The following is a 24,216-nucleotide window of genomic DNA, read 5'->3' on the forward strand; positions in this document are numbered from 1 at the left end:
TCTGGTCACATCCCTTGTGCAGGATGAGTAACTGCTGACTGCAAGCTCAAACCGTGGCTAAAGTCAAGCATGAGTTTTCTCAGCCCTATTTCCACCCCTCTTTTATGCACAACCCTGATTCCCACTTGCTATCATCAGCAGTGGTTGCTGGAGAAAGGAGAAGGAGCAGCAGCAGGACAAAGGGAGAGAGCAACCATGAGAGGATATTTATGGGGTTTTAATCGGGATCTTGATAACCCTTATTTTGGTGGGGAGTGAAAGAATAGCACCTCAAAGCTTGCCTTTGGCATAGGCAATTTTATATCATCTTCCCCTGAGCAGCGGGCAGGTGCCTGCCTGCGTGGGACTGCACGGATGGCCCCGCGACTCAACATGAATACACACGGACCCTTCTCTGGGGAAGCTGAGGGGAGGATGACCCCACAGTAGGGAAGGAAGGGTCCTGGGCTCACCCAGTGGGGAAAGAATGGCTGCCGGTGTGGGGCGCAGCCACATGCAGGACGGCCAGGAAAGGCGTGGGGTTGTATGACAGCAGGCTGGGCTGCAGGTGTGGGTGAAAGAGGAGACACATTACACTTGGCAGCCGGGACCTCGAGCAGGCCTTGGAGAGCACAGCTGATTGGGAATGAGTTATGGAGCCAGTTGCCTCCCGCGTGCGTGCTCAGCGCCAGGAAGCCTGGTCCTGCAAGCTGTCCTGCGGCAGGGGTCCAGAGCCCAGTAAACGCTGGAGGAAGAGGGGGGCAAATCCTGTCACTGCACTCCTGGTCACACAAGAGTTATACGGCCTGTTGGAAGTGACCAAGGCACCACCTCTAGGGCTGTGCAGGACCTTTTGCTTTTCATCTGACTTAACTTCATCTCCCTTAAAGTGCTGGCGGGAGGCAGCCCTCATGGGAAGGCAGGGACTGTGCTGGAGGCTGGACTGTTCCACTTTTGGGCTGGTCCTGCAGAGACAGTCTAATCCAGGCTGTCAAGCTATGAGAGTTGGCTCTTCCTGGCCTTGCTCAGCACTCACCTCCAGATCTGGCCACCGGCCTTTTTTAAAAGCTCAGAGTTCATATGTTAAGAAATATTTCTCCTGCATTTCCTGAAAACCATCTCTATCTGTGCGTAACTCAAATGAAAAAACTTTCCATACCTAAAGGAGAATAGAGTGAAAGTCCATGACACTTGAGAAATAATAACCACAGTGAGAGAACTAAGGAGTTCAGGCTCAAAATGGGGCTGCAGCACTAAGAAGAATAAAACGAGTACTTCCCTGAGCAGAAAGAATGCCTGGAAATAGCTTCACCTCCCCTCTCTGCTCCTGTGAAGTCAGGTTACAGCAAGAAAAGGTGTTTTAAAATGGCACCAGAGTCTTTGAGTATTGTAGAATATTTACCAAGGTGAAACCAAAGCACGAAAAGAACATGGAGTGTGCTCAAGGTAACAAAGAAATTCTGTGATACAGCAGGTAACCGAGCTTGGCTCTGTAGAGACCGAGCATATGCTGTAACTACTGGATCATCTTTCTTTGGTATTACATTTGCTTAGCTTAGTGATAAAAATATATCCTCCCCAGGTATATTGACCGCATAATGCTGAAGGTAGATTATGAGGTTTTGTTTATGATGCTACATGCAAACAAAATACCTGTCTTGCAAAATATTTTGGCTACCATCCACTGCAAAATAATAAGGTAGAAAAGCTTTCGTCTAAGAAACTCCTTCCCTTAACCATCAGAAAAAGTAATTTAAAACTAAAGAACATTTGCCTGTCCATTTGAAAGCCAGCAAGCCACGCAGCTGGGCAAGAGGATGAGCCCAACAGAGTTTCTGATTAGCAAAGCATAACAACTTTAAAATAACACCTCAAACCAAGCTAGTGGCCCTCCCTCAGCTCCCCCTCCTTTCCCTTTGCCGCCTTCTAAAGGTGGTTACACCAGAGGTTATCTTAACCAAAAAAATGCTTGAATGCAGTTATGTTGGGAGGCACAGTTTCAAAGACAGGACACATAAAATAATTAAAAACAATATTCACTGCTCCACTTCAGAGAGCTCCTGTTTGAGCTCAGGAGGGATGAGAGGGAAAGCAAGAGATGCTTCCCAGAGAGCAAGCAAGGTGAATCAGAACAGCAGAGGGGTAGGCTCAGGACAGTGGGGAGATAGGAAACTGGAGCAGATTGTAGCAAGTGGGAGACGAGGGTGGGGAAGGAGAAGCAGGTCTGTAGGTGGGAAGCAGGAAAGCAAGGGGAGCGGGGCGGACAAGAGGATTTTGGAGAGCGGCTAGCCAGCTGGCACACATATAGCAGCTGCTGCTGTGTCAGCCTAGGAGAGTAGCTGCAGCTGCACGCTGGCCATGAATAGCGGAGGAGCAGCGTGCCGGCTGGCTGCTGGAGAGACGGGAGGCAGCCGGGGCACTGAAAAGGCAGGGGGAGGCTCTGTGAAAGGTTTTCTGCACAGGGGAACATGACAGCCCTTTGATTTCAGAGCTGTTTGTTCTCCAAGTGTCCACTTTGGTGAATGATCAGTACTAAAGAGTTAAATGGGGAGAGGGGGCAGGGAGAGAAACATAGGGAAAACTTAGGTCCTAAATGCAGATCTGGGCTTTGATAGTGTATCCATAGCATGTCTGGATGTATAGCTTTCATAGCTGTCAGCAGGGATCAAAATCACACGGTGCTTAGACTAAAGGAGAAATCTCTGTTCTGTTACTCTCATACTTGCTTGAGCCACCACTGGAGGCTCCCACTACTTGGCCATCTGCTCTCTGTGCTGCACGTGTCACTGAGAGCACTCTATAAGCGATCCCGGGCGAACTAAATGGTTGTGGGTGTATGCACCCTTTGTGCTTCTACATGAGTGTGAGTGCATGCACCTCATGCGCGCCTCCACAGCCATGTGTGCATGCACCATGTGTGCTCCTCCACAGCTGTGGGTGCATCCACCCCATACACTCCTCTGTGATGCTGTGGGTGCTCCCACCCCCTGCGTTCCTCCACAGCTACAGGTGCACCCACCCCATACATTCTTCCACAGCTATGGGCGCATGCACCATGCATGCTCTTCCACGGCTGTGAATGACCCCATGCCACATTCTCCTCCACAGCTACATTTGCATATACCGTGCTCCTACACCGCTGTAGACACTCCCAATCATCACAGTCCTCTATGACTGAGAGTGCATCCTACTCCTCCACAGCTGTGGCTGATCCCACCCTGTGCACTGCTCCACAGCTGCGGGTGATCCCACCCTATGCACTGCTCCACAGCTGTGGGTGCGTGAGCTGGGGCACTCCTACCCCAAGCACTTCTTGGCTGGTGTAATTGCATCACATATGCTCTTCTATGCCTGTATGAACGTGCACTCTGCGCAGCTCCATCACTGCGATTGCACATACCGTGTGCTACCCGTCGGCCGGGGCGCTCCTCCGCAGCCACGGGTGCGCATACCCCACGGGTGCTCCTCTAGCATCGTGGGTGCGCGCATCCTGCGCGCTCCTCCACGGCGGTAGCGCGTTCACGCCACCCCACACACCACCTACATGCGGGTGCGCGCACCCCACTTGTTTTCCTCCAGGCCCAACAGACGTTCCCCCGCCCTATCCCCCTGCCTGGGGCTGGCAGACCCCCCACTACCAGCAGGGCAGGGCAGAATGGGGCAGGGTAAGGGGGTGCTACTGCCACCCGCCGCCCTTTAAGAGCCGCGGCGGGAGCGGCGCTGGCCCCACCCGCCGGCCGCGGGGCCGGGCCGTCCCCCTCATTAATATGAAGGCGGCGGCAGCGGCGGCGAATGGGTAATGAAGCTGTCACTCCGGCACCTACTTGTTGGGTGTCTGCGGAGCCCAGGCGCACAGAGGGCGAGCGGAGCCCGCGGGAGGGGAGCGGCGGTGGAGCGCTCCGGGCGGCCCCGCTGGCAGCCCATGCCCTGCGCCCCCCGGCGCGCTGCGGGCGGCTCCCCCGCCGCCCATGCCGCGAACGGCCGTGGGTCCGTGGCCGGTGGGCTCGGCGGGCTCCTCTGAGGCGGCTGCGCGGAGCAGCAGGCATGCGGGGCGCTGGTCGGCGGAGCCGGGCCCCCTGCGCCGCTGCGCTCGGCCTGGCGCTGCTCCTCGGCTCCTGCGTGCAGGTAGGGGGGTGCGGGGGGCTCCGCTCCCGGCCGCGGGCGGCGCGTCTCCCTCCGCCCCGGTCCCTTTGTACCTTGCGCATGTCCTATATATGCGTGATATTTTTATTTTATAAAGATGTGCCGCCGTGGCGGGGTTAAACCCGCAGCCGGCGAAAGTTGCGGGGGCTGCAGCCTCGCCGCAGCCCCACGCTCCTGGCGCTGCCCGCCCCGGCCGCGGTAGTAATGAGGTTGTCTCCTCTTTGATTTTTATTTTTAGGTGTCCCGGTCCACGGGCTATTTCGAGCTGCAGCTTAACTCAGTGCGGAATGTAAACGGCGAGTTGTTCAATGGGGAATGCTGCGATGGCATGAGAAGCCCCCAGAACCTGGACTGCGCCCGGGACGAGTGCGACACTTACGTGAAAGTCTGTCTCAAGGAATATCAGGCCAAGATCACGCCGGTCGGACCCTGCAACTACGGATTCGGATCTACCCCCGTTCTCGGTGGAAATATTTTCTATTTGAACAACAACAAGTACTCCTATCAAGGCAGAACCCCCGAGACGGGCAGGATTGTTATTCCCTTTCAGTTTGCGTGGCCGGTAGGTTGTTGATGATCGCACTCTTGTTATCGACCCTGTTTTATGCCCCCCCCTCCCCACCAGCGCCGTCGGTTCCGCGGCGCTGCCCGCTCCCTCGTCAGGAAACCGGATGAGCCACCGGTGCGCTGTCTTGAGCGGGGCCGGCCGCTTCTCGGGGCTGCGGGTCACGGCCGGCGGAGCCGGGCGCTGGGGGTGCGCAGCCCTCGCCCCGCGGAGGGTCGCAGAGGCCGCGGCGGCGGGGGTTTGCTGGGGACGGCGCGGGGGTGCCGGGGAGCGGCTGAGGGCTAGCCGGCCGCATGACGGGTTCCCGCGCAGGCGGCAGGTGCGGCTCGCGGCGGCTTGCGCGTGGAAAAATTACGAGAAATCAATGTTTTCTAAGAAAAATAACGCTGGGAACCGTCCCGACAGCCAAGGCGCGGCGGCGGCGGCGCTCCCCGCGGCTCTGCGCGGCCCCCGGCAGGGGGCGTTGCCGGGCGGCGCAGGTGCGGGCGCGGGGCGCGTGCCGCGGCTCGCGAAGGGCGCGAGCTGCCGCTCCCCCCGGGGCGCGGGCGGGGCTGGGCCGGTGGCGCGGAGGGGGCGGGGGCCCGGCGCGTGTCCCGCGCAGCGATCCCCCCCGCCCCGGGCGCCCGGTCCCTGCTCCGGTCCTGTCACAGCCCGGGCCCGCGCCTCGGCTCCGCGGCGGCGGGAGCTGCGGCCCTGCCGCTGTCCCGTTCCTCTCTGCACCTCCCGCCCCGCGGGGTACTGGGGCTTTTTGCCGCTCAGTCCCACCTCCCCGTGTGCCGCCTGCCCGAGGGCGCGCACCCGCAGGGGCTGCGGGCCGAGGCTCGTCCCGGCCCTTGAAGGACGGGCTGCTTTCTCCTGCCTTTCGGGGGCGCTGGGTGCGGAGAGGAGCCGTGCTGGGCGGGCTGGGCAGGAGGAAGGGCCGGGCTTGCTGCCCGGCCGCAGGCAGGTGGGGTCCTGCAGCGAGTTTTACAGCTGCTGCGCGCCGCCCTTCCAAGTGTGCCACGGTGGGGGGAGCTGGCAAGTTTGGGAGGCGCCGGGGAATGGGGATGGGGCAGTGCCCTCGTTCGGGAGGGAGATGACTGTCGGAAGCCCTGGTACCTGCGAGTTGCGTTTGGCACCTGGTGACCATCGTGAAACGGCCCTTGCCGACCTCTCGAGACGTGTAGCTCTTGGGATCTTTGTTACTTGGAAGACTGCCGCTAGGAATGGTCAGGGACAACACTGCTCACTTGTATTTTGTGCTAAAGGAAACCAGTCCACGTACATCGCTTAACTTTCTGTGCTGCCAGGGACCCTCCAACCTGATGCTCATGCACTTCAAGTTAAGAACTGGCTGGTATTTGAAAGAAGGGGTTTTGCTGGAGTTAGATGGCTAAAAAAATATACAACCAATAAATTTCTCTGCACAGAGGAGCTTATGTTCTTGTTGCTTTTGTTGGTCTTGTGGCCAGTTAAACTTAGGTTCCTGTTAATGGGTATAATCAATACCGTAAAACCAGGGTATTTAGAACTCTGCTTCCAAGTTATAAGATCAAAGGGAAAATTAAGATTCTTTCTCCTCTTTACTGACCATTTAATTCAGGCTTGACAAAATCATAAACTCTTCAGTAGGAGATTTTGGTAACATTAGCACCTCAAGCTTTATATGTTATCTACATGAGGAAGTAAAGGTAACTTAACTCGCACTTTTATTTTGCCAGTTATAGTATTGCTACTTGAAACAAGAGGAGAGTTTGATAATCCTTGCAATGCAGGTCCCTACCCCCAGCCTCCTGTGGCTTTTCTCTGCTGGAATAAGCACATTCTTACTTTGCAGCTGCCGGATATTGTTCTATGCTCATCCAGTCCTAAGAAAGGCTTGTTTGACCTACCTCTTGCAGGTAAATTGCCACGGTGTCTCTAGCATACAGTGCCCTATCTACTGCTGTTTCTTGTATTGTTGCCTCCGGCGTTTTAAAGGACTTGGTATTTGGTCAGTCTTTCGACCGTTTTGTTTTAGGGGTTTTTTTTGTGCAGCTATTACAAAGCAGCCTGTAAGTTATTTAAATAGTGCCGCTGCAGTTCAGTGGGTGGCTAGCTGATTTTTGGAAGGTTTACTGAATACTCTTCCTGCCTACCCTTGATTCTAAAAATAAGCTGTGGAGTAGTTGTACTTTTAAAAACTGTCCCTGTATTGCAGTCTGTGGATGCGCTTATGGAAAGGTGTTCTCCTTTATGTTGTAGTTACACCTTGAACTCTGCATGCTGGGGAACGTGGCATCTTTGTCACAACTGTAGATAAGTCATACAGACTCTGCAAGGAGAGACTCAATTTTAATCCTAGTTTAACACAAGGGGTTTTTGAAGTAGGTGGAGTTCCTGGGTTGAGTTTCAACTCCCTGGGGTAATCTCAAAATTATTCTCAAATAATATTCTCTCTCTACTCGCATTTGCAAAGAAACAACAATATGGGCATAATCTTTTCATATGACTTTTTTTTTGCTATGCAACTGTAATGAAATTAGTGTTCCTTTACTGAATATGCTGGGAAGGGACAAGACTAAAGATAATCAGAAATCGTGCCCGTCGCTTGTGAAATGCATTTGCCTTAGTGCTGGTAGTTCTAGATTGGATTTTTGAGACTGAGAAATCCAACCGTAATGAAAGCCAGCACTGGTGTATGCAGGCTTATTGAACTGCATCTGAATGGCAACTCCCTCATGTATGGAGACTAACGTATTAATGTATAAATTGCTTGAGGGAGGTTTTCTTTATCTGTTTGGTATTGCAGTGTCTTGAGCTAGCAGTAGCTGTAAGGAAAGTAGTGTCTTGAAAGCTGGGGGTTTTTTGCCTTGGTTTTGTTATACTGATCTCTTTATTATTTCACATAGTAAAATTTTACTCTAAAATTTGGACAAGTCACTTCTGTAAAGCTGCAGTGCCAGAGCTTAGTGGCTTCTACTTTTTGATACAGTGTCAGTTATCCAGTTTATTCCTATTTCCTGTCTCTCTCTTTTTAATATCATTAGTCTGATCTCTGATTTGCAAGAGGAGCTTAGGATATTGCTAAAAAGTTCTTAAAATTGCTACCTTGGGATACATCATCCACAGAAATCTGGCAGTGGGAGAGGCTGAGGAACAGCTAGAACAATACAGCTGTCTTCTTCACCCACCTACCTCAGATTTTTTCTTTGCCTCCTGCTGTAAAACTTGAAGCTTAATGCTCATTTGAGACTGTTAACAAATAAATGATGCAATTAAAATTTATGTGGAACTTTAAAACAAAGAAAGACAAAAGAATTCAAGTAGCTCTGAAGAACCAATTCTGATCACTTACACAGTTTATGTTTGTTAGTCTTCAGCATTTTATTTTTTTTTTTTTTTCTAACGGAGCTGTTTGCTCGGGGCTGAAGATTCACAAGTACATTGCACAGCAGTATTAATAACAATTAGGTTATTGGCAGAATTTTACATTTGGGTTTAATTGAAGGTTGCTTCTGAAAATGATGTTTTAAAGCTATAGGCATTCTGCTGGATGGGTTATGAGGAACCATTTTTCATACTCCTTTGCAAGATGCCATGAAATGGAGTTGTGTGTGTGTGGTTTTTCCCTCCACCCTGTTCCTTCCCTCAGGGAATTCACAGCTTTTCCAGCACCATAAATATTGGTATGGCATCCATTACTTCAGCTAATTAGTCATATAGAGGAATTGTTCTGACTAGTTGTGGATGTTGAAATTGTGTATTACAGTACGTATCACTATATCCCTTCAGCCCCTCTCTTTCTGAGATTCTAGCGTGACAGGGCAGCGTCCATATGGGGATCAGTGTGCCCTGAACTCTACAGGTGAAATTCAGAGTTCAGGGTTTTGGAGATAAGTAGCAGAAAGAAGCAATTTCACTTCTTTTTCCTTGGTACTTAGCTAGGACTCTGTATACCTGTCTGAAGAAAGGGTAGTACAGATTCAGGCAGCCCTCGCAACTTACTTGGGTAAAGGGTGCCTTCTCCACTAGAATGTGGGCACTAATTTATTATTTTTGTAGTCACTGATCTTAGGTTTTTCCTATTCCAAGTATGATTGTAGCACCTTTCTCTAAGCTTTTGAAATACTGTTAGCTCTCAGGTAGATAAAAACGTGTGGAAGTATATAAATGTAATACCCAGGCTCTGTGTGAGTTTTGTCCACATGCAGTCCACATGTGAGTCTCATCCAAATGCCTGGAAGGGTTCAGTCTTGATCTAAAACATACACAGGAGTGTGAACCATCAAATACGTGTAAAGCTGTTGAGAGGGTAACTTGGCTGCAGCAATAAATGTTGAATTTCTTAGAAAGCAGCCCCTCCCCTGCCAAAATCCGAGCAGGAATACTTGACCTTACAGCTTTTATTACTTAATGGGTACAATGTTTTGTTTGTCACTTTCAGATGTCTGCTTCAGTGTAGGATTCTGCATCAAACTCAGTTCTTCTAATTTGAAAAACAAAGGTGGTCAGGCTCTGGAAGGCATCTAGCCTTGAAGTGTGTTATCTGGGACCCGTGGTGCCGGTAGGGAGCTAGATAGCCTGAGTGTAGGAAATGCTCTTCTCTGTTTTTGTCTGGCTGGTAGATCCACAGTTGGTCTACCTTCTGTCTTAACACAGCCATCACTACTCTCTGATCAGGATCTTGAGGCTTTGTAATGAAAATATCCTGGATTACGGTGTGCTCCCTGACAGAGTAAGCATGCATCCTGTCAGCTTGAATGACAACCTGTCATGACAGATATGCTTAAATTAGGTTAACATTTGGCCAGTTAGCACTGAAAAAGGCACTTGTACACAGCTGTAACTGAGGAGCAGTAGGTATACTTTTCTCATGAAGAAGATCAGAATTTCACAAATGAAGCATCCTCAAGTGATACACAGCAAGCTTTACCTCTAAGTAGTTATTTGCTCTATTGAAACTTCCTTTTAAAAAGTTAAGTGTGTGCAAATGCAGTCCCAAGCAGGACATGAGGGCAGGGTATAGGGAGTGAGAGCAAGACCTTAAACCAAAAATCACCTGGTATAGCGATGGGTTAGTGTGCATGCATCACACCTGTTAGCAGAGGAAGTCAGCATGGAAAAAAAGGATGTAGTTGCTAGCCGCATATTCATGAACTACAAAAATGTTTGATGTCTGACTTGCCAGCAGCCTAACTTTTTTCCCCCAGGTGGAAGGCTCTGCTGATAGCACAAAGCTTCCTTTTTAATACTTCAACAGTTTGTTGTTTGTTCTTCCCTGAACTTGCTGCTTGCTTATTGTGACTCTGCCTGATTGGCTTGTCCATAGACTCTAGGGCTCTGTGGAAATGCCATGCCGAAACACCTATGGTCCTTGAGCTCCTAACGCATTCCAGTGCCTGTTCATAGACAGTTACATTGTGGATCAGAAAACATGGATCCATGTTTCATCAGTCCTGGGGAAGCAGATCAGGCAATCATATGCTTTCACCCGTGTTTGCCTTCAAACTTTTTTGGTCAAGAGTGGAAAGTTGAGGTTGGGGGACTGGTTTCTTATAAAAGTGATATCCCTTCAGTTTCAAGTGATACAGATGCAAAGAGTGGCTTTCAGGTTTTGTTGCGCTCTTTCTTAAGATAATTGGTTGATGTTTTAGGGACTGACTTCAGTGATGCTGGGTAGTGACAACTCTAGCTGATTTCACTAGCAGCTGCAGGTGTCACCTCTAAAAAAGAATCAAGGCCTTAATGGTGAGCACTTCAGAACCACACTTTGAAAAAGGGATTTATTATTGGCATGCAGTGTGTGCCAGCAACTATTTGCAGCTTGCCCAAAGTAGGAAGCCTAAAGGCTTAAGTTTCATGTAACTATAGAAAATCTACCTTCTAATTTTAAGCAGAAATGTTCTTTGCACTCTTAATCTTTCGTACGTGGATGTCTCTAAATCTAGAATTTCTTATGTCTTTGAAATTACTATGCCTCAGAGGACACTATCCTGCTATCGATTTAAGCTTTTATACCTTAAAGTTCTGGGGGTTTTTTGAATGTCACAGAGATGGTCAGATAGTAAAGAACACTTCTATTTATACTCCTTGAAAGCTTCCTTAGATAAACACTTGCTTATTTATTAGAAACACTGAGGCTGAACTCAAAACTCACAGACAAGCTACCTTACCTCCCAGACACTGAGAGCGGTATGCTTATTATACACCTCTTGTCAACTTTCTAATCTTTATTCCAGAAAGTACTCCAGCCAGCCTATCTGTGAAATGCTACACTCTTGGCCACGCAGCTGGTGTGGGCATTAAATCTTTGACTGAAAATGGAATAGGTATTAGTCAGGATTACTCTTGCACTAGAAGATGTGAGCTGGAGAAGAGGGTGAGGTAGAAACAGAGCATGTTCAATTCACCGCAGTGTGATGGAGGCTTCGTAGCACTGTCTTTGGGCTGTTTGAAGATGTTTCAAACAATGCTTTATATTAAAAAAAAGTCTGCATGAGAGGTCTGCTAAAGACATGACTACTTACAGCTTTAATCTTAAACAATCAGGTTTATCTTTAACATAGGTGGTTGGAGTAAAACCATAATTGGTTGTGTTTATATCAGGCTTGTGATGTTTGGCCTAATTGGGCTCTCTTCCCACTGTATCGTAGGCTTTCTGAGTGATCCTCTGAAGTTCAAGGAAATCTGTTGCTGCAGATGTTGAGAAGCTTTGTGTTGTAAAAGCTGCTTTCTGTGTTTGATGCTGCTGCTTGTATTCCTTGCACGAGCACAGCTCACTTTGGGTTACTACTAGAGTTCACTGCTTGTCAGCACAAAAGCTGCAAAAAATTAAGGTTCTGTCAAACAATAAATGATGTGAAATAACTGTTTTCTGGATGTAAAAAGATGCAAAAATGTTGTAGTGCATTTTTAACCTGCTTGTTAATCAGTTGTTACAAAGTCTCTTTTGTATAGGGAGGATTGTATTTGAGACAGATGTGCAAGGTAAACGATGATTTTTTTAACTTTTAAAATTACTTTTGTTTGTGCTATCCCTGTAGGCCAGTGACTGTCTGGCCTCTGTTTTGAGAAATGCCATCAAGTCATTATGTGTATGTGAGATGAGTGGAACTCGCCCTTTTTGTGCAGTCTGTCATCTTCTCTTGTTTTTCCTGTAGGTGTTACTTTGTGCAAGTGTTGGCTCTGAAATGCATGTTGTGAACATCCTTTAGAAAGTACTGTTAAGTTCATAAAGCAGCTGTGATTGCACCGTATAGTCATCTGCAGAAGCTTTAAATTACTGTGTGCCTGAAAGCTTCCCTCCCTCCTGTTGTGAAAACAAGGCCAATGTGTTGTCAACTCTGTGTGGGTCCTGTTTGCATTGCTTGCTCTAGTTCAGAGCTGCTCAGCCTGCTGAAAAGACTAAAAAGGGGGGTAACTTTCCTGCTAGCACACCAATTTACTTTCCTTTGGTCCTCTCCAATTCTAGCTGATAGTAAACCTCTGATCTGGAACAAGCTTGGGAGTTCACTTTGGAGAGAGAGAGAGGCTACCTCAAGGAGTGAGGGATTAAGGATATGCTGGCATTGCTTCTGACTCTGTAAAGCTTAGCCAGATGCTTACCTGAAGGATAGTCACTACTGTTTTTCGGCAATAGCTCCACCGTTCTCTTCCTCTTCAGCTCTCTGATCTACTTTTGATGGGCCTTTTGCTAGGAAGCTGCTCTGGCTTTTGGTAGCTGGGTGTCTAAAACAAGTTGGTCTTTGGCCAGAGATGACTGCTGGCAGTACTGTGCCATAACCAGATAGTGAGTTTTGAGCTGCATGTTCAGCTCGCATGTGAGGAGGAGGTGGCCATGTAGCCTGACCACTGCCTCCAGGGTTGGAGAATGAACCAGTATGGATGTCTAAGACCATCTGTGCTAAGTCATGGTGGGCACCTGCTAAACTTCTGCCTCCTGTGGGGTGGTGGGACCCTCTCAGAGCAGTGGTCTTCCTCTGGTGCATACACCTTGGGAGACTGGGAGGGTGTGAGCCAAAGAGTTGTGTGATGGCTCTTGTGTAGATCATCTTAAGTCAGGGAGGAGTGTCCATCCCTGATTTAACCATAGACTTTTGGTGCTTTTGCTTACCGTATAAGGAAAAACATGAAACTTTAAGACTGCTGTCTTAAGTGGAGACTGTCCACTGATAGTCCATTGATGTTATAAATGAGCAGTGATGCTAGACTAGGACTGAACCAATGAGTTTATTTTTCCATTACTCAATGCCTCTGGCTTTTTTCCTGGTCTGATGGCCAGAGGTTTGCTCAAAGATACTTGATTTTAGAAATCCAATGTAAGCAACATCGTAGATACATTTCAGCATCACTAGAGATTTAAGTACCATCTAGCTCTGAGATAAATTCTTGCTATTTACCTGAATGTCCCTACTGCTGCTTTTGATATTAAGCATTTTTCTTGTAATGATATTTGGAGATGTTGTTTAAGAGTTGAGTTATAGCTTATGCTCATTTATTAAACTTTATTCCCAATGCTGGTTTTTTAGAGTTGTAGGCAGTCTTTATTTTGTATAGAAAGCAGGAAAAATAGAGGTTTATTTCATTAATTGCTATTTCAGAGCCTAAATAAAGAGTAAAAAGCATATTTGACATGAAAATCATCTGATAGCAAGTGCTAAGAAGAACTGTCAGCTGAAATTCATAGTAAGCATGGATTTTTATCTGTGGTTGAAGTGACTGCCTCAATAACAATGCTATAGTAGATGGAAGGGGCAAGGCATTTCAAGGCTAAATGACAATCTTAGTCTTACTTGATTAGAGCTTGTAGAGGTTGCTAAGAAACAGCCTGATAGTCCTTGGGTAACCAATTATATGCCCCTTGGACAGATGCACAGGTGCTCATTCTCTGAAGTTTTTTTCCTTTTTTAAATCTGAGATAAGGCTGGAATATCAGTATATAAACTGCAGTCTGTTTACATCCTGCTTCAGGCTTGGAAGTCCTGAATAGATATTTCTTGTTCCCAGCAGGGTGTGTTCTTATGGGTTTTGTTCAGTACGTTACTATTTGATTATTATTACACTTAAATTTTTTCTTGCAATGCCTCCTCTGCTTCCAGATAGCCCACTAGGTATCTAGTCTCTCCACTGCTTTCTACTACTCTGAATGTACCAGGTTAAGTAACTTTAAGTATCATAGAATCATAGAATAGTTAGGGTTGGAAAGGACCTTAAGATCATCTAGTTCCAACCCATGGGCAGGGACACCTTGCACTAAACCATGTCGCCCAAGGCTCTGTCCAACCTGGCCTTGAACACCACCAGGGATGGAGCATTCACAACTTCCTTGGGCAACCCATTCCAATGCTTCACCACCATCATTGTAAAGAACTTCTTCCTTATATCTAATCTAAACATCTAACATTTGAAGTGGATAAACATTACATTTCTGGACATTCAGTGAGTAAGTGATGTTAATATAGATGCAGTATCCTACAGTTGGTAGGAAAATGCTAGTTTGAGGTAGAGCTTAGCTTACTCCTTATTAAGCAGTTCTGTACATGCAACTTGCAATGAAATATCATATGAGCTGGCAGTTAACCTAAAACATCAAATTCTTTCAGGTTTTTTTTCCCCTCCCTGAATATGTTTATTTCTGTTGATAGCATTATAAAGTTGAAATGTCTACCTTAAAACACGGTCTACATTTTTAATGTTAAAGGTCCACGATTCCAGCTGGAGAACTTAAGTTCTGATTAGGGAGCTTATTCATACTTGGAAGGCTTGACTGAAATGCGCTTTAAGCAGTAAGTTGAGAAATAATGTAAATAGTTTAATTATTGATCTGCTCCATCAAAACTGAAGTAGAAGGTTTTTTAGGGTGTGCAGTTTTTGGTACCAGTGACTGTTCTTCCTATTGATTGGGGACAATTTTAATATCACTGGTCTGATAACCTGTGCTACTGCTTAATAGATTTTAGTGGTAGTTCCATTCTCTTACACCAGGTACAATTCTTTGAGCGCTTTTGATAGTTCTAAGTCTCTTATGTTACAATAACGCAATTTTTGTTACATCACATGGAGTTTTTACTGTAACTGGCTGCATGTAATCAGCAAAGTCTAGAAGTCTGACCATGTTTACTTGGACTACTAAGAGCAGGTGTAGCCATCTGCTGCCCTGCACTAATGACTAGGTTTTGTACACAACAATGAATGGGTAGCACCTCCTGTGTTGATTATAAACTGTTGTTTAAACCATATGTTTATAAATAGGCTCAAAATGCTTTAGTGTTGTATTTAGCTGTTGGAAAACTTTGTAGAATGAAGTATTGTTTCCATGACTCATACACACAGACCAGTGCTTTCTTCTGTCAGAAAGTGAGGAAGGGAAGGAAGTAGAGAAACTGAAATATTTAGACTTGCATACACACTTAAGATGTTGGCTGTCAAATATTTAGTCGCTTGCAGTGCCTTCTGATGTTTGCTGTTCAGCTGTATTAACTTTGGGGTTGTATGGTTTACAACTTGTAGTCACTTCGTATCTCTTCTTGCTCTGTAAGAAGTGGAGGGAAAGTGGTTGCTCAAACCCAACCGGTAGCAATTCTTCAGAGGTTCATTTCTAGAATTCATATAACTTTTTTCTAACGCTGCATGACCTGGGCTTAAGCTGTGGACTGCGAGAATGTAATTGTCAGAGGGCTTGGACAGAAGAACAAACTGTTGCAGATCTTCTCAATCTGTTCATATCTATTCCCAGATCACCACAAATGCAAGGTAAATGAAATAAGCTTTAGTTGGCAGGAAAAGATAGTCTTGTGGCAGCTTGCTATTAATGATAATTTGTTTGTCCCTGAGCCTGTAGGATGGATTTTCAAGATTTAGTAGTCTGTGAAACTTAAGCTTGCCAAGGAATCTGTTGTATGCTGTGTTTATTTGCCGCTGTAGGTAGTTCATTTTTAATAGTAATTAAATAGAATATAGTGCTACAATATGGTGCTACAAACATGGGATAGAGATTTACTGTAGCCATGAGGTATTGTTCAGAAGATTCAGTCCTGCTGTTGGAATACAATACAAGCATTTGTTTCAGGAACATATATATGAACTTGGTTAAACATATGTGGTTAGCACCAGAGTTCAGTTGTGAAAAAACTAAGTGTTCAAATCTGTGTGCAGAATCCCTGTTTAATTCTGTATTCAAGTTCTTTGTGTGTGTTGATCTACTTGAAAGAACTGCACTGTGTTTTACATTGGTGACTTTTTTTCTGCTCAGCTTACTCCTGTAAATTCATGGAGAACAGTAAAACACACAGCTTTGGTTGTGTCTGCAGTGTCCTGATCCAGAGAGCTGAGGAGGCTGTAAGGGAAAGTGAGCAACTGTCTGTGAGGATGAAACAAGGTGTTTTCTTTCTGTTTCTTTTTCTGCCAGCTTCTTTAGCATCTGCAGAATTTCAGAACTGAGCTGGTGTTCGGGTTGGGGCTGAAGCGAAGGACAGCTTGAGTGCATTATCCCCTTTCTCTGGATTAATGACACTTGTTACTAGCCATGAGGAAATCTACAAACTGTTTGATAAATCTCTTGTGAAAATGTGAAATTCAAATCAACTGAAACTGTTGTGCAACCCATGTAGCAGTAAAACCTAGATGTATGTGTCCTTTTACAGTGAAAACATCTGTGATGATACCTGTGCTCAGAGCTAATGTCCTTGGAGAAAGAGAGTGCATCTTGTTTGGAGCTGTATGAGTGTTTAGTTAGTCAGCTGTTGGCCATCACTGTGGGCCAGCAGTCTTTGCCTCGCTTGTCCTCTGTCAAGTGGGACTGATGCTGCCCAGCTAGCTCTAGAGTTGACTCAGTTGGGTAGGACTGATGGGAGAGTTGAAGAGGATTTAGAAAAACAGTGCCCTAATCTGTGTTCCATTAGAAATAGAGGTTGAGGATGGGCCTCTCCTCTTCCCAGGGCAAGACATCTAGGTTCGTTAGCTTGAATTGGTTTTGAGGGTATTTGCTTTTTCAAAAACAAAAGGGAAGATTGCAGTGCTAGCTATCAACATCTAACATTATTTAAAAGCGTTAAGATTAAAACAGTACTCTGTTCCCAGGAACTTTACATATGTAGAACTTGGGGGCATATCTTTTTTTTTTTTTTTTTTTTTTCCTGTATTTGCCTACCTTCTTAGTATACATATTTCCAATACAAAAGAGAGCGCATGCAGGTGTTCTGTGTTTAGAACAATAATTAAAGTATGTTATTACATAGTTAGTTTAATTCCCTCTTGACTTCAAGTTGAAATTATAATGATGCATGGCTTGAAGTGCCCAGAGGATACTAATATCCATGCCACATGGAGAGGAGGGGAAGAGCAGTATTAATTACCAGTTCATCTTTGAATTCTAAATATTAGCATAAAACAAGTCTTGCGCTAACTCTTAATGGGTCTTCATGGTTGTTACATATACTTCAAAAGAGACATTACGCTTTCATTAATGCAACAAGAAAGTGTGTGTATAACGGGCTTAATTTATCTTGGATTTCTTCCAAGTCTTAGGAAAATAGTAGGACGTGGATACTTGGTTAATATCAGGTTTGTCTGAAACAGTTCAAAGGTGGTAGCAAGGCTGAAAGCTTCTGCTTAAATCTAATAAAATTATGTTAAGATACCACCCAACTGTCTGTCTGGTGATGTACACATTGTTCTAAAAGGCTTTTTTCTCTGTTCTCTAATTTCATCAATACAATTTCATCTTCTGTTCTTTGCTGTTGGATTAACTCAGATTTCTGGAAACTCCAGCTGTGGAGGGGACTGTATCTTAATAATTGTGAAATCATGAAAGTATCTTAAGGTGTAAATAGCTTGTTTATTTTCTTCTATGTAATGATCAGGCAAAATGACTATTGAAACTTTATCCTGTGACCCCCCATCTAAACCAGTGTTTGCTGGCAGGTTTCTGACTTCCCCCCCCCCCCCCCCCATTGGATATTAGCAGAGGAACATCTGCTGGAATTGCTACTCTTTTGTGTATAACTTCCAATTTAATCTCAATTTCTAATTTAAATTAAAAATCAACACCTTGTGTTCTTCCTGAATAGAATGGGAGGGAAGGCTGATATTAGAGGTTTTAGCAGGGTTGCAGAGTTGATACTGATGCAGGTGTGATTAATTTCATTTTCCTTCCTGCTGCTTCTGCTTTAGAACTGTCAAAAGAGAAACAAAACCTGGGGAGGTTACTCTCTAGGCTCTCATGTTTGAGAGACAGGTACAACGCAAACTGTGGCATTTACTCAGGTAAATGAGTAAGACGTCTCTTCCTTTTATATTATGGTTGTAGTATACCATACCAAATTCTATTGCTTTAGTAGTTATATTTAAAATAGTTTTGTTTTGGTAATTGGCTGGCCTTTCTATTATGTAATTTCTTCTAAGGTATAGAAGGAAAGCTTGCTGATGCTATTTTTTTATATCGTAGTTTGCTTTCCAGAAAAACTCATTGGAACAGACACAACACCTATATTAAAGGATATTTAAAGATCAGTTAACTTCTAATCAGATTGCTTAAAGGTTTAGTGTAAATGTGTTAGGTAAATTAACTAGCAGAGGGGAGCTGTGGCAGTAGGAAGGATAACTAATGCTTCTTCTGAGCACTGGTATTTGCTGGTTGCGTTAGTCTTTCATGTTCTGTGCTCATCATTAGCGCTCTGATCAGCTACTTGAAACAAAGCTATGTGGTGAGCAGAGTGGTTTGTGAAGACTCTTTCCAGGTAGCTTTTACTTTGTGTACGTATCATCCTTCTCAATAGTGTTGGTCGTTCTTCCACAGTGGTCATGATGAACAAAGCATCGCAGTGCTCAGGCTGCTGTGGAAGAGCTGGCAGTTGGGAGAAGCTGTCCTTTTTGAGGCCAGTTTTCCACATGCCTAAAGCTTTTGGGGGGGAACACTTGGCCTTTGTCCAACGGATATAAGGATTGCCTCCAAGAGGCAAGTAAAATCTGCCATGCTCTTTGTAGATTAGAATGTGTGTGGAGGGATGGGCTTCCTTTACATACAAGAAAAACCGTTTTACTGAGTTATTGAATGGTCCTGAGTTTCTGCAAGTCTTTTCTGATGACTTTAGAGACCTGAAGGAGAAGATCTTCCGTAGGTACTGAACAAAAGGCATTTTTTTCTCCTATTGGACAGTGTGCAAAAGTTCAAGTCAAAAAAGTTTACCTAAAATAGGTTTACCTCAGTAGCTATGACTCTGGAAGGCCTGTGATGTCTTAATTCCTGCTTCCCCATCCCTCTTCATTTTGTTTCAAAATGTAGTTTCCTGAGGTCACTGAGGATTCTGATCTCAACTCAAATCCTGAACCTCTGTTGTCTGAACCCTGGGCTGAACTTATAGCAACTGGCAGGTACATAGCTACTGTGGCAGATCCAAAGAGCCAAGTGGGTATACCTGCTGTTTCCCTTATTCAGAGTACTCTAGATATCTGTGCAGTGTATTTAGGAACATTTTTTAGAAATCTAGGCCATTAATCTGGCTTGCTCTGAAGAGACTGGATCTTCCTGTAGTTTGGTATCTTGAGTAATGACAAGGATTCTTTACAATATTTGAGGTAGTTCTGTCAAGTTAGGGACAATTCTGCAGTAAGTCTGTTACTTTTCTCACTTTTTATTCCTTCTCACCTTCAAAGTTCTAACATTTTTTTCTTTCTTGTTAGCTGGTATTTACAGACTGTCACAGATGCTTTTGACTTCACAGCTTTTGTGCCAGTCATACTAACCTGATCTTCACCCTTTCTATTCTATTCTTCCCCTAATTCCCTCTGGAGAACATAGATGATGTTTTGAAAGCTGTTGGTTTCTTGTTTTGTTTTAGGTTTTTTTACCTTCTTAGACAGGCTGGTTCTTGAGTGACTGAGAGGTCCAGCTTTTAATGAGGGAGGTATTTCTTGCTTGCTCTACAGCTAGTGTCTGTCTGGAACTGTGATACTTGGCTCAGCAACATACATAGACAGTGCAGAATCACTTTCTTAGTGGAGAAAGAGTAACTAAGACTAGCACCAGCCTTTATCCATGTTAAGTAGAAAACCCAGTAGGTTTTGACTACTGTATATAGAATAGCTAAAGTTTGGAGATGAATTGCCCAGTTATTTCAGTTATCTTTCTTTGTAAACCTCACTTTGTTTCCCCCAAGATAAATACTGGTTTTCCTATAGTAAAACTAGGGTTTTTATCGCAAATATACTGACCTGTTTAGTGTGGAAAAAATGCTATAAAATCAGTAAGCTTAGTATTTCATTTGACACTTGTCAATCTTCAGCTAGTTAATAAATGATAAATGCTTGCTGTATTTGTGCATTTCTCTTGTCTTGGCTTGGATGACAGTATGTTCTGCTTTGTGCCACGTGACTTAATCACTCTTAAAAGACAGTCTGGATTACCTTTTCCTCAGGGGAACTTTCAGAAGCCTACAGTACTCTATCCCTTTATTCCAAATAGAAAGATTTCCCTGTTAATAGCTCTAGCTCAGCTTGTCTTTTTTTTAATAGCATTTGTTGCATCTACTGCAACAGGTACGTGGCTTGCGATGCATCTATTGCATACATGATTTGATGCTATTTTTTTTTTTGCAATTATTTTATTTCATGTGACATCAGTATTGCAGAAAGGAGAATCTTGGTTAGATTTTTCAATTATGACTTCTGTCACAGCTTTCAAAGAGGAGTTCTGAGTCCCTAATTATAAACCTAATTTGGAACTGTGTTTTGTTTCTCCTGGCTTCCCTTTTTCCTCTAAAGTTCCTTAGTCATAATTTCGATTACCCTAGTATAGATACTAATGGCTCAGGCAGGCATGCAAGATTCCAAGGTGTAATTTGCTGGTTTGATTTTTTTTTTTTTACTACTCTCTTGTTTTCACATCAGAAAAAGTGGAATACTTGCTTCAGAACAGCACCCATGCTGAAAGCAGACTTCAGGGAACATAATGTTCATGGAAAGCTAAGGGCAAGAAGATGGAAAACTTCTTCTCATTCTCCCAAGCTTTGTTTCAACCTGGGCATTTCCTGAACTAGTTGTGACTGGTCTCTCCAAAGTATTTTCGTCCCAGTTTGCCCTTGGATCCAAAGAGCTACTAAAACCACTTCACCCTTAGGCAACCTGTGTAAACACTCTGCCAAGCTCTATATGATGTGCTGTCTTCTCTTATTTCTGTTCTTCTGACCATGGCTCCTGTTGGCTTAGTTTGATGCCCTTCAGTTCTTTTCAAGAACAAGAAAGCAGATTATCTATTCTTAACCATCCCCATGGCCTTCTGTGGTGTTGTATGCTTCTGTCACATACTTCTGCTGTCTGTCAGGCTGACGAGTTTTGACCAACTCTTTCATTCCTTTCATTGAGATAATTTGATTCTTTGTTCCTTCTTGTTGCTTTCTCTGGGCCATTGATTTCTAACATCACCCTCTTGGGCAATGTTATTCATACCATCTCTTGGGAGAGGGAGGAGAACCACATTGCTTCCCTCCACCTTCAGTTACAGAATCGTACAGTGGCATAACATGGGATGTAGTTTTTCTTGTTTTTCTCTCTCTTCTCTAGTTTCACCTTCTAGCCAGGTTGCACGTTCCAACTGACTTCTGAATATTAATCAGTCAAGACATGGATGAGGGTGGGAAGCAGATCTCATAATGGGATCTGATCAAAGAGCTTGTGTTGAGCTTGTGGCTTTGGTGGGTTGAAGGAGTAGCTGTTTATGGAATTGACAGGTCACAAGATGTATTTTTTGAAACTTTGCTTATCAATACAAATTTGCACAAAAGAACAAAGTCACAGGTGTCATTAACTCAGGGTTCTATAGGGCTCTCTGAAAATTAGTTTACATTCAGCAAGGTCAGAAGTCCAAATCACAAGGTTTGAAATACTGTACTGCTGTTATGACAACTGGTACAAAGAATTCTTCAAAAGATACCATGGAAAGAGAGAAATAATTGGTAAAATGAAACTGTATATGTTATTCTAAGAACTAGTTTAAAGGCCTCATAGAATGCCACTCTTCTAGTCACTAGAATAAAATTGTAGTTACTGATCATTCAGCTAAGGTTAAATTGTTTGTTTAATGAGCATTATGCTTGCTCATCCAGTGGGCAAAAAAAAAATCATCTATGTCATTGCTCATGTATTGATCAGTTTTACAAACTAATACTTTTGTTGAGACCTGTGGCACAGGAGGTCCCTAGGGATGGCAGAAACAGAAGGCATTTGCAGTAAAATAGAAGTGTTTCAACAAAACTGGTAAGTGTGGTAGGTGATAGCATGGATTGGTATTAAACGTAATATTCTTCTTGTTTCTTGCTGCAAAATCTTAGCAAAGGCAAGTTATCGCAGGAGCACTTGTACCTGAGTAGCTAAGTTTTCACCGATTTTTGTTGTTGTTTAGTTCTGGAAGTATAAGGAAAATAAATGATTTGGAAGTCAATCCTACACCGTTTGTTCAAATTTAAGTGACCATAGTTGGCAGTTTGGACTTCAGAGTTGGAACTTAATCTCCTGGAGTGTAACAGAGATGGGTATATGGTGGTATCAAGGAAGGGGGGATGGAGTAGGGCGGGGATGAACAGCAGATAGCTATAAAAAGCAGAGGCAGAAATTGCTTGTATTTCAGAGGACTAGCATTGCTGCTGTGTGTGTAATGGTGAAAGGCCCTGCTTTAAAATAGGGATGGGCTCTTCAAGAACCTTTAGTGTCCTGTGAGCTGAGAGTAGCTAGCAGAACAGCTTTTCTTCAGCTGAAGAAGAAAAGTAGTAGTCACTGCTTGGTCAGATCTCCTGCAGCTCTTCTAACAAAGAAGCTACCTACCTGCTTCTGCCACTGTGAAAACTGTTAGTGAGGTGCGTGCTTCCTATTTACTCAAGGATGCTGCTGCTCTGTCTGCAGCAGCTGTCTGACAGAGGGTGCTGTCAAGGTCAGGGCCAGTACTGAGGTATCGGGAACAAATACTCTGTTTCTAAGACTTGTCACAAGGTTGAATTGGCTGAGATTTGCTTTGGGTTTCTGTCTATGGTGCTAATATATGAGAAGCTTGTGAAGTCTTTCTTCCCATGGTTTATCTTCTCCCATAGATGGATCTCTAGAGGGCTTTCTCTTTGTTTTATGTGTGGTCTGAGGTGACTGTATTAATGCGCTCCCTTGGGGAGCTCTAGTCAGAGCCATGCCATTTTTGCCTTTTGTGAGCCACCTGAAAATGGGTCATTGTTTCTACAGGCATTAGCTAAAGCTAATATGTGACTTCAGATGATTTTTAGAACTTTACAGGTAAAATGTTTGCTGTCCTGTGGTATGTCAAGACCCCCCCCTCATATTGAGAAACTCTTGTTGCAGTCTGCCATTGCATCAGGATCAGAGTATCTTCAAGCCTTCACTTGAAGATCTTCCTACAGATATATAGTCTGTTAAGGTTTGTCATGATCTAGTAGCTTGATCACCTCGGAGAGAAGCATGCTATGCTCCTATTTCACAAAACAGTAGGTGCTGCCAAATTGATGTTGACATACCCTTTTGAGTTCCTCCTTGAAGTTGTTTTATCTTTTAGATGCATGCAGCTGGTTGATGGTAGGATTCCACTACCTAGTTGCTGGGTAATTAACTGAAGGTGAGTATCTACCTGGGTGTTAATTTTTACTTATTCACCTGTTGTTTTTATTTGTGCTTCTTTTGCAATGAAATGAGTCTTAATGGTCTAGACATCTAGGTTTCCCCCTGCCACCCCCATATGTGTGCACACATACACACCCCTCCAGTTTTGACTTAGCTTAATTTGGGGAGGAGAGGAATGAAGTGTTCAAACTCATGTAGGTGGAGATATTGGCTTGTTGGCTGTTAACTGTGGCAAAAAATAGTCTCCTCTCTCCTCCTGGTTTTGCAGACTTCCTAAAGATTGTCAGGTGGGGCTAATTTATGAAGAGTCCCCCTCACACAGCAGTAGGGCTCCAAAGTTTGTAAACATTATCCTGCTTTTGTGACAGGGCCAAGAGGAGTATAACTGCAGTAATTACTCTCAAATAGAAAGCTTCAGCTTGCTCAACTGCTTTCTGCTATCTGCTGCTGCTGTTTGCAGTACTCTGACCTGGCCTTCTACAGCACTCCTAACAAAATAGGGTTGTTTAGCCATGTTTTCCAAAGGGAAGGCTTTTATTTAGGACTTGCTATGCTAGTGGTGCTTACTTCTCAAATGAAAAATGAGGGTTTAGAGGATAGGCATCTTTATGATTTGGTGTGGTGGAATGGGCTCTGAGTTCAGCAGACAAGTTCTTGCATGTGAGCGTGGCCCTCAGGTTTCAGAAAACAGCCCTCCCTCCTCCACTCCCCCTAAATGGGGAACATTTATTCCTTCAGTAAAAGTCTCCATTATGGATTTATAACATCTGCTTCTAAAAGATTGACCTACAGGCTTGTTCCATCTGTCTTCTCTTAAAGCGTCTCTGTTGATGATGTGTCCTGGACCTTCTTAGGATCTTTCTTCATTTCTTCTGTACTCCCTTTGCACCTCTGAGTTAGTTATTCATGAGGAAGTTGTAAGAACTTGCTGCAGTGCTCCTGGGGAAGGAAATGGA

General features: G+C 44.5%; 1 protein-coding gene across 1 annotated transcript in view; it reads left to right on the forward strand.

Annotated features, from left to right (window-relative positions):
• The first annotated feature begins 3,771 nt into the window (after positions 1-3,771).
• The window catches only part of JAG2 (jagged canonical Notch ligand 2), a 67,189-nt gene continuing 46,744 nt past the window's right edge, over positions 3,772-24,216 (forward strand). Inside the window, exons 1-2 of the mRNA XM_030484048.1 lie at positions 3,772-4,104; positions 4,361-4,684. Coding sequence (XP_030339908.1) covers positions 3,772-4,104; positions 4,361-4,684 — 657 coding nt within the window. The remainder of the gene's footprint in view (positions 4,105-4,360; positions 4,685-24,216) is intronic.

Source organism: Strigops habroptila, chromosome 4, assembly GCF_004027225.2.
Source record: "Strigops habroptila isolate Jane chromosome 4, bStrHab1.2.pri, whole genome shotgun sequence".
Taxonomy (NCBI): Eukaryota; Metazoa; Chordata; class Aves; order Psittaciformes; family Psittacidae; genus Strigops; species Strigops habroptila.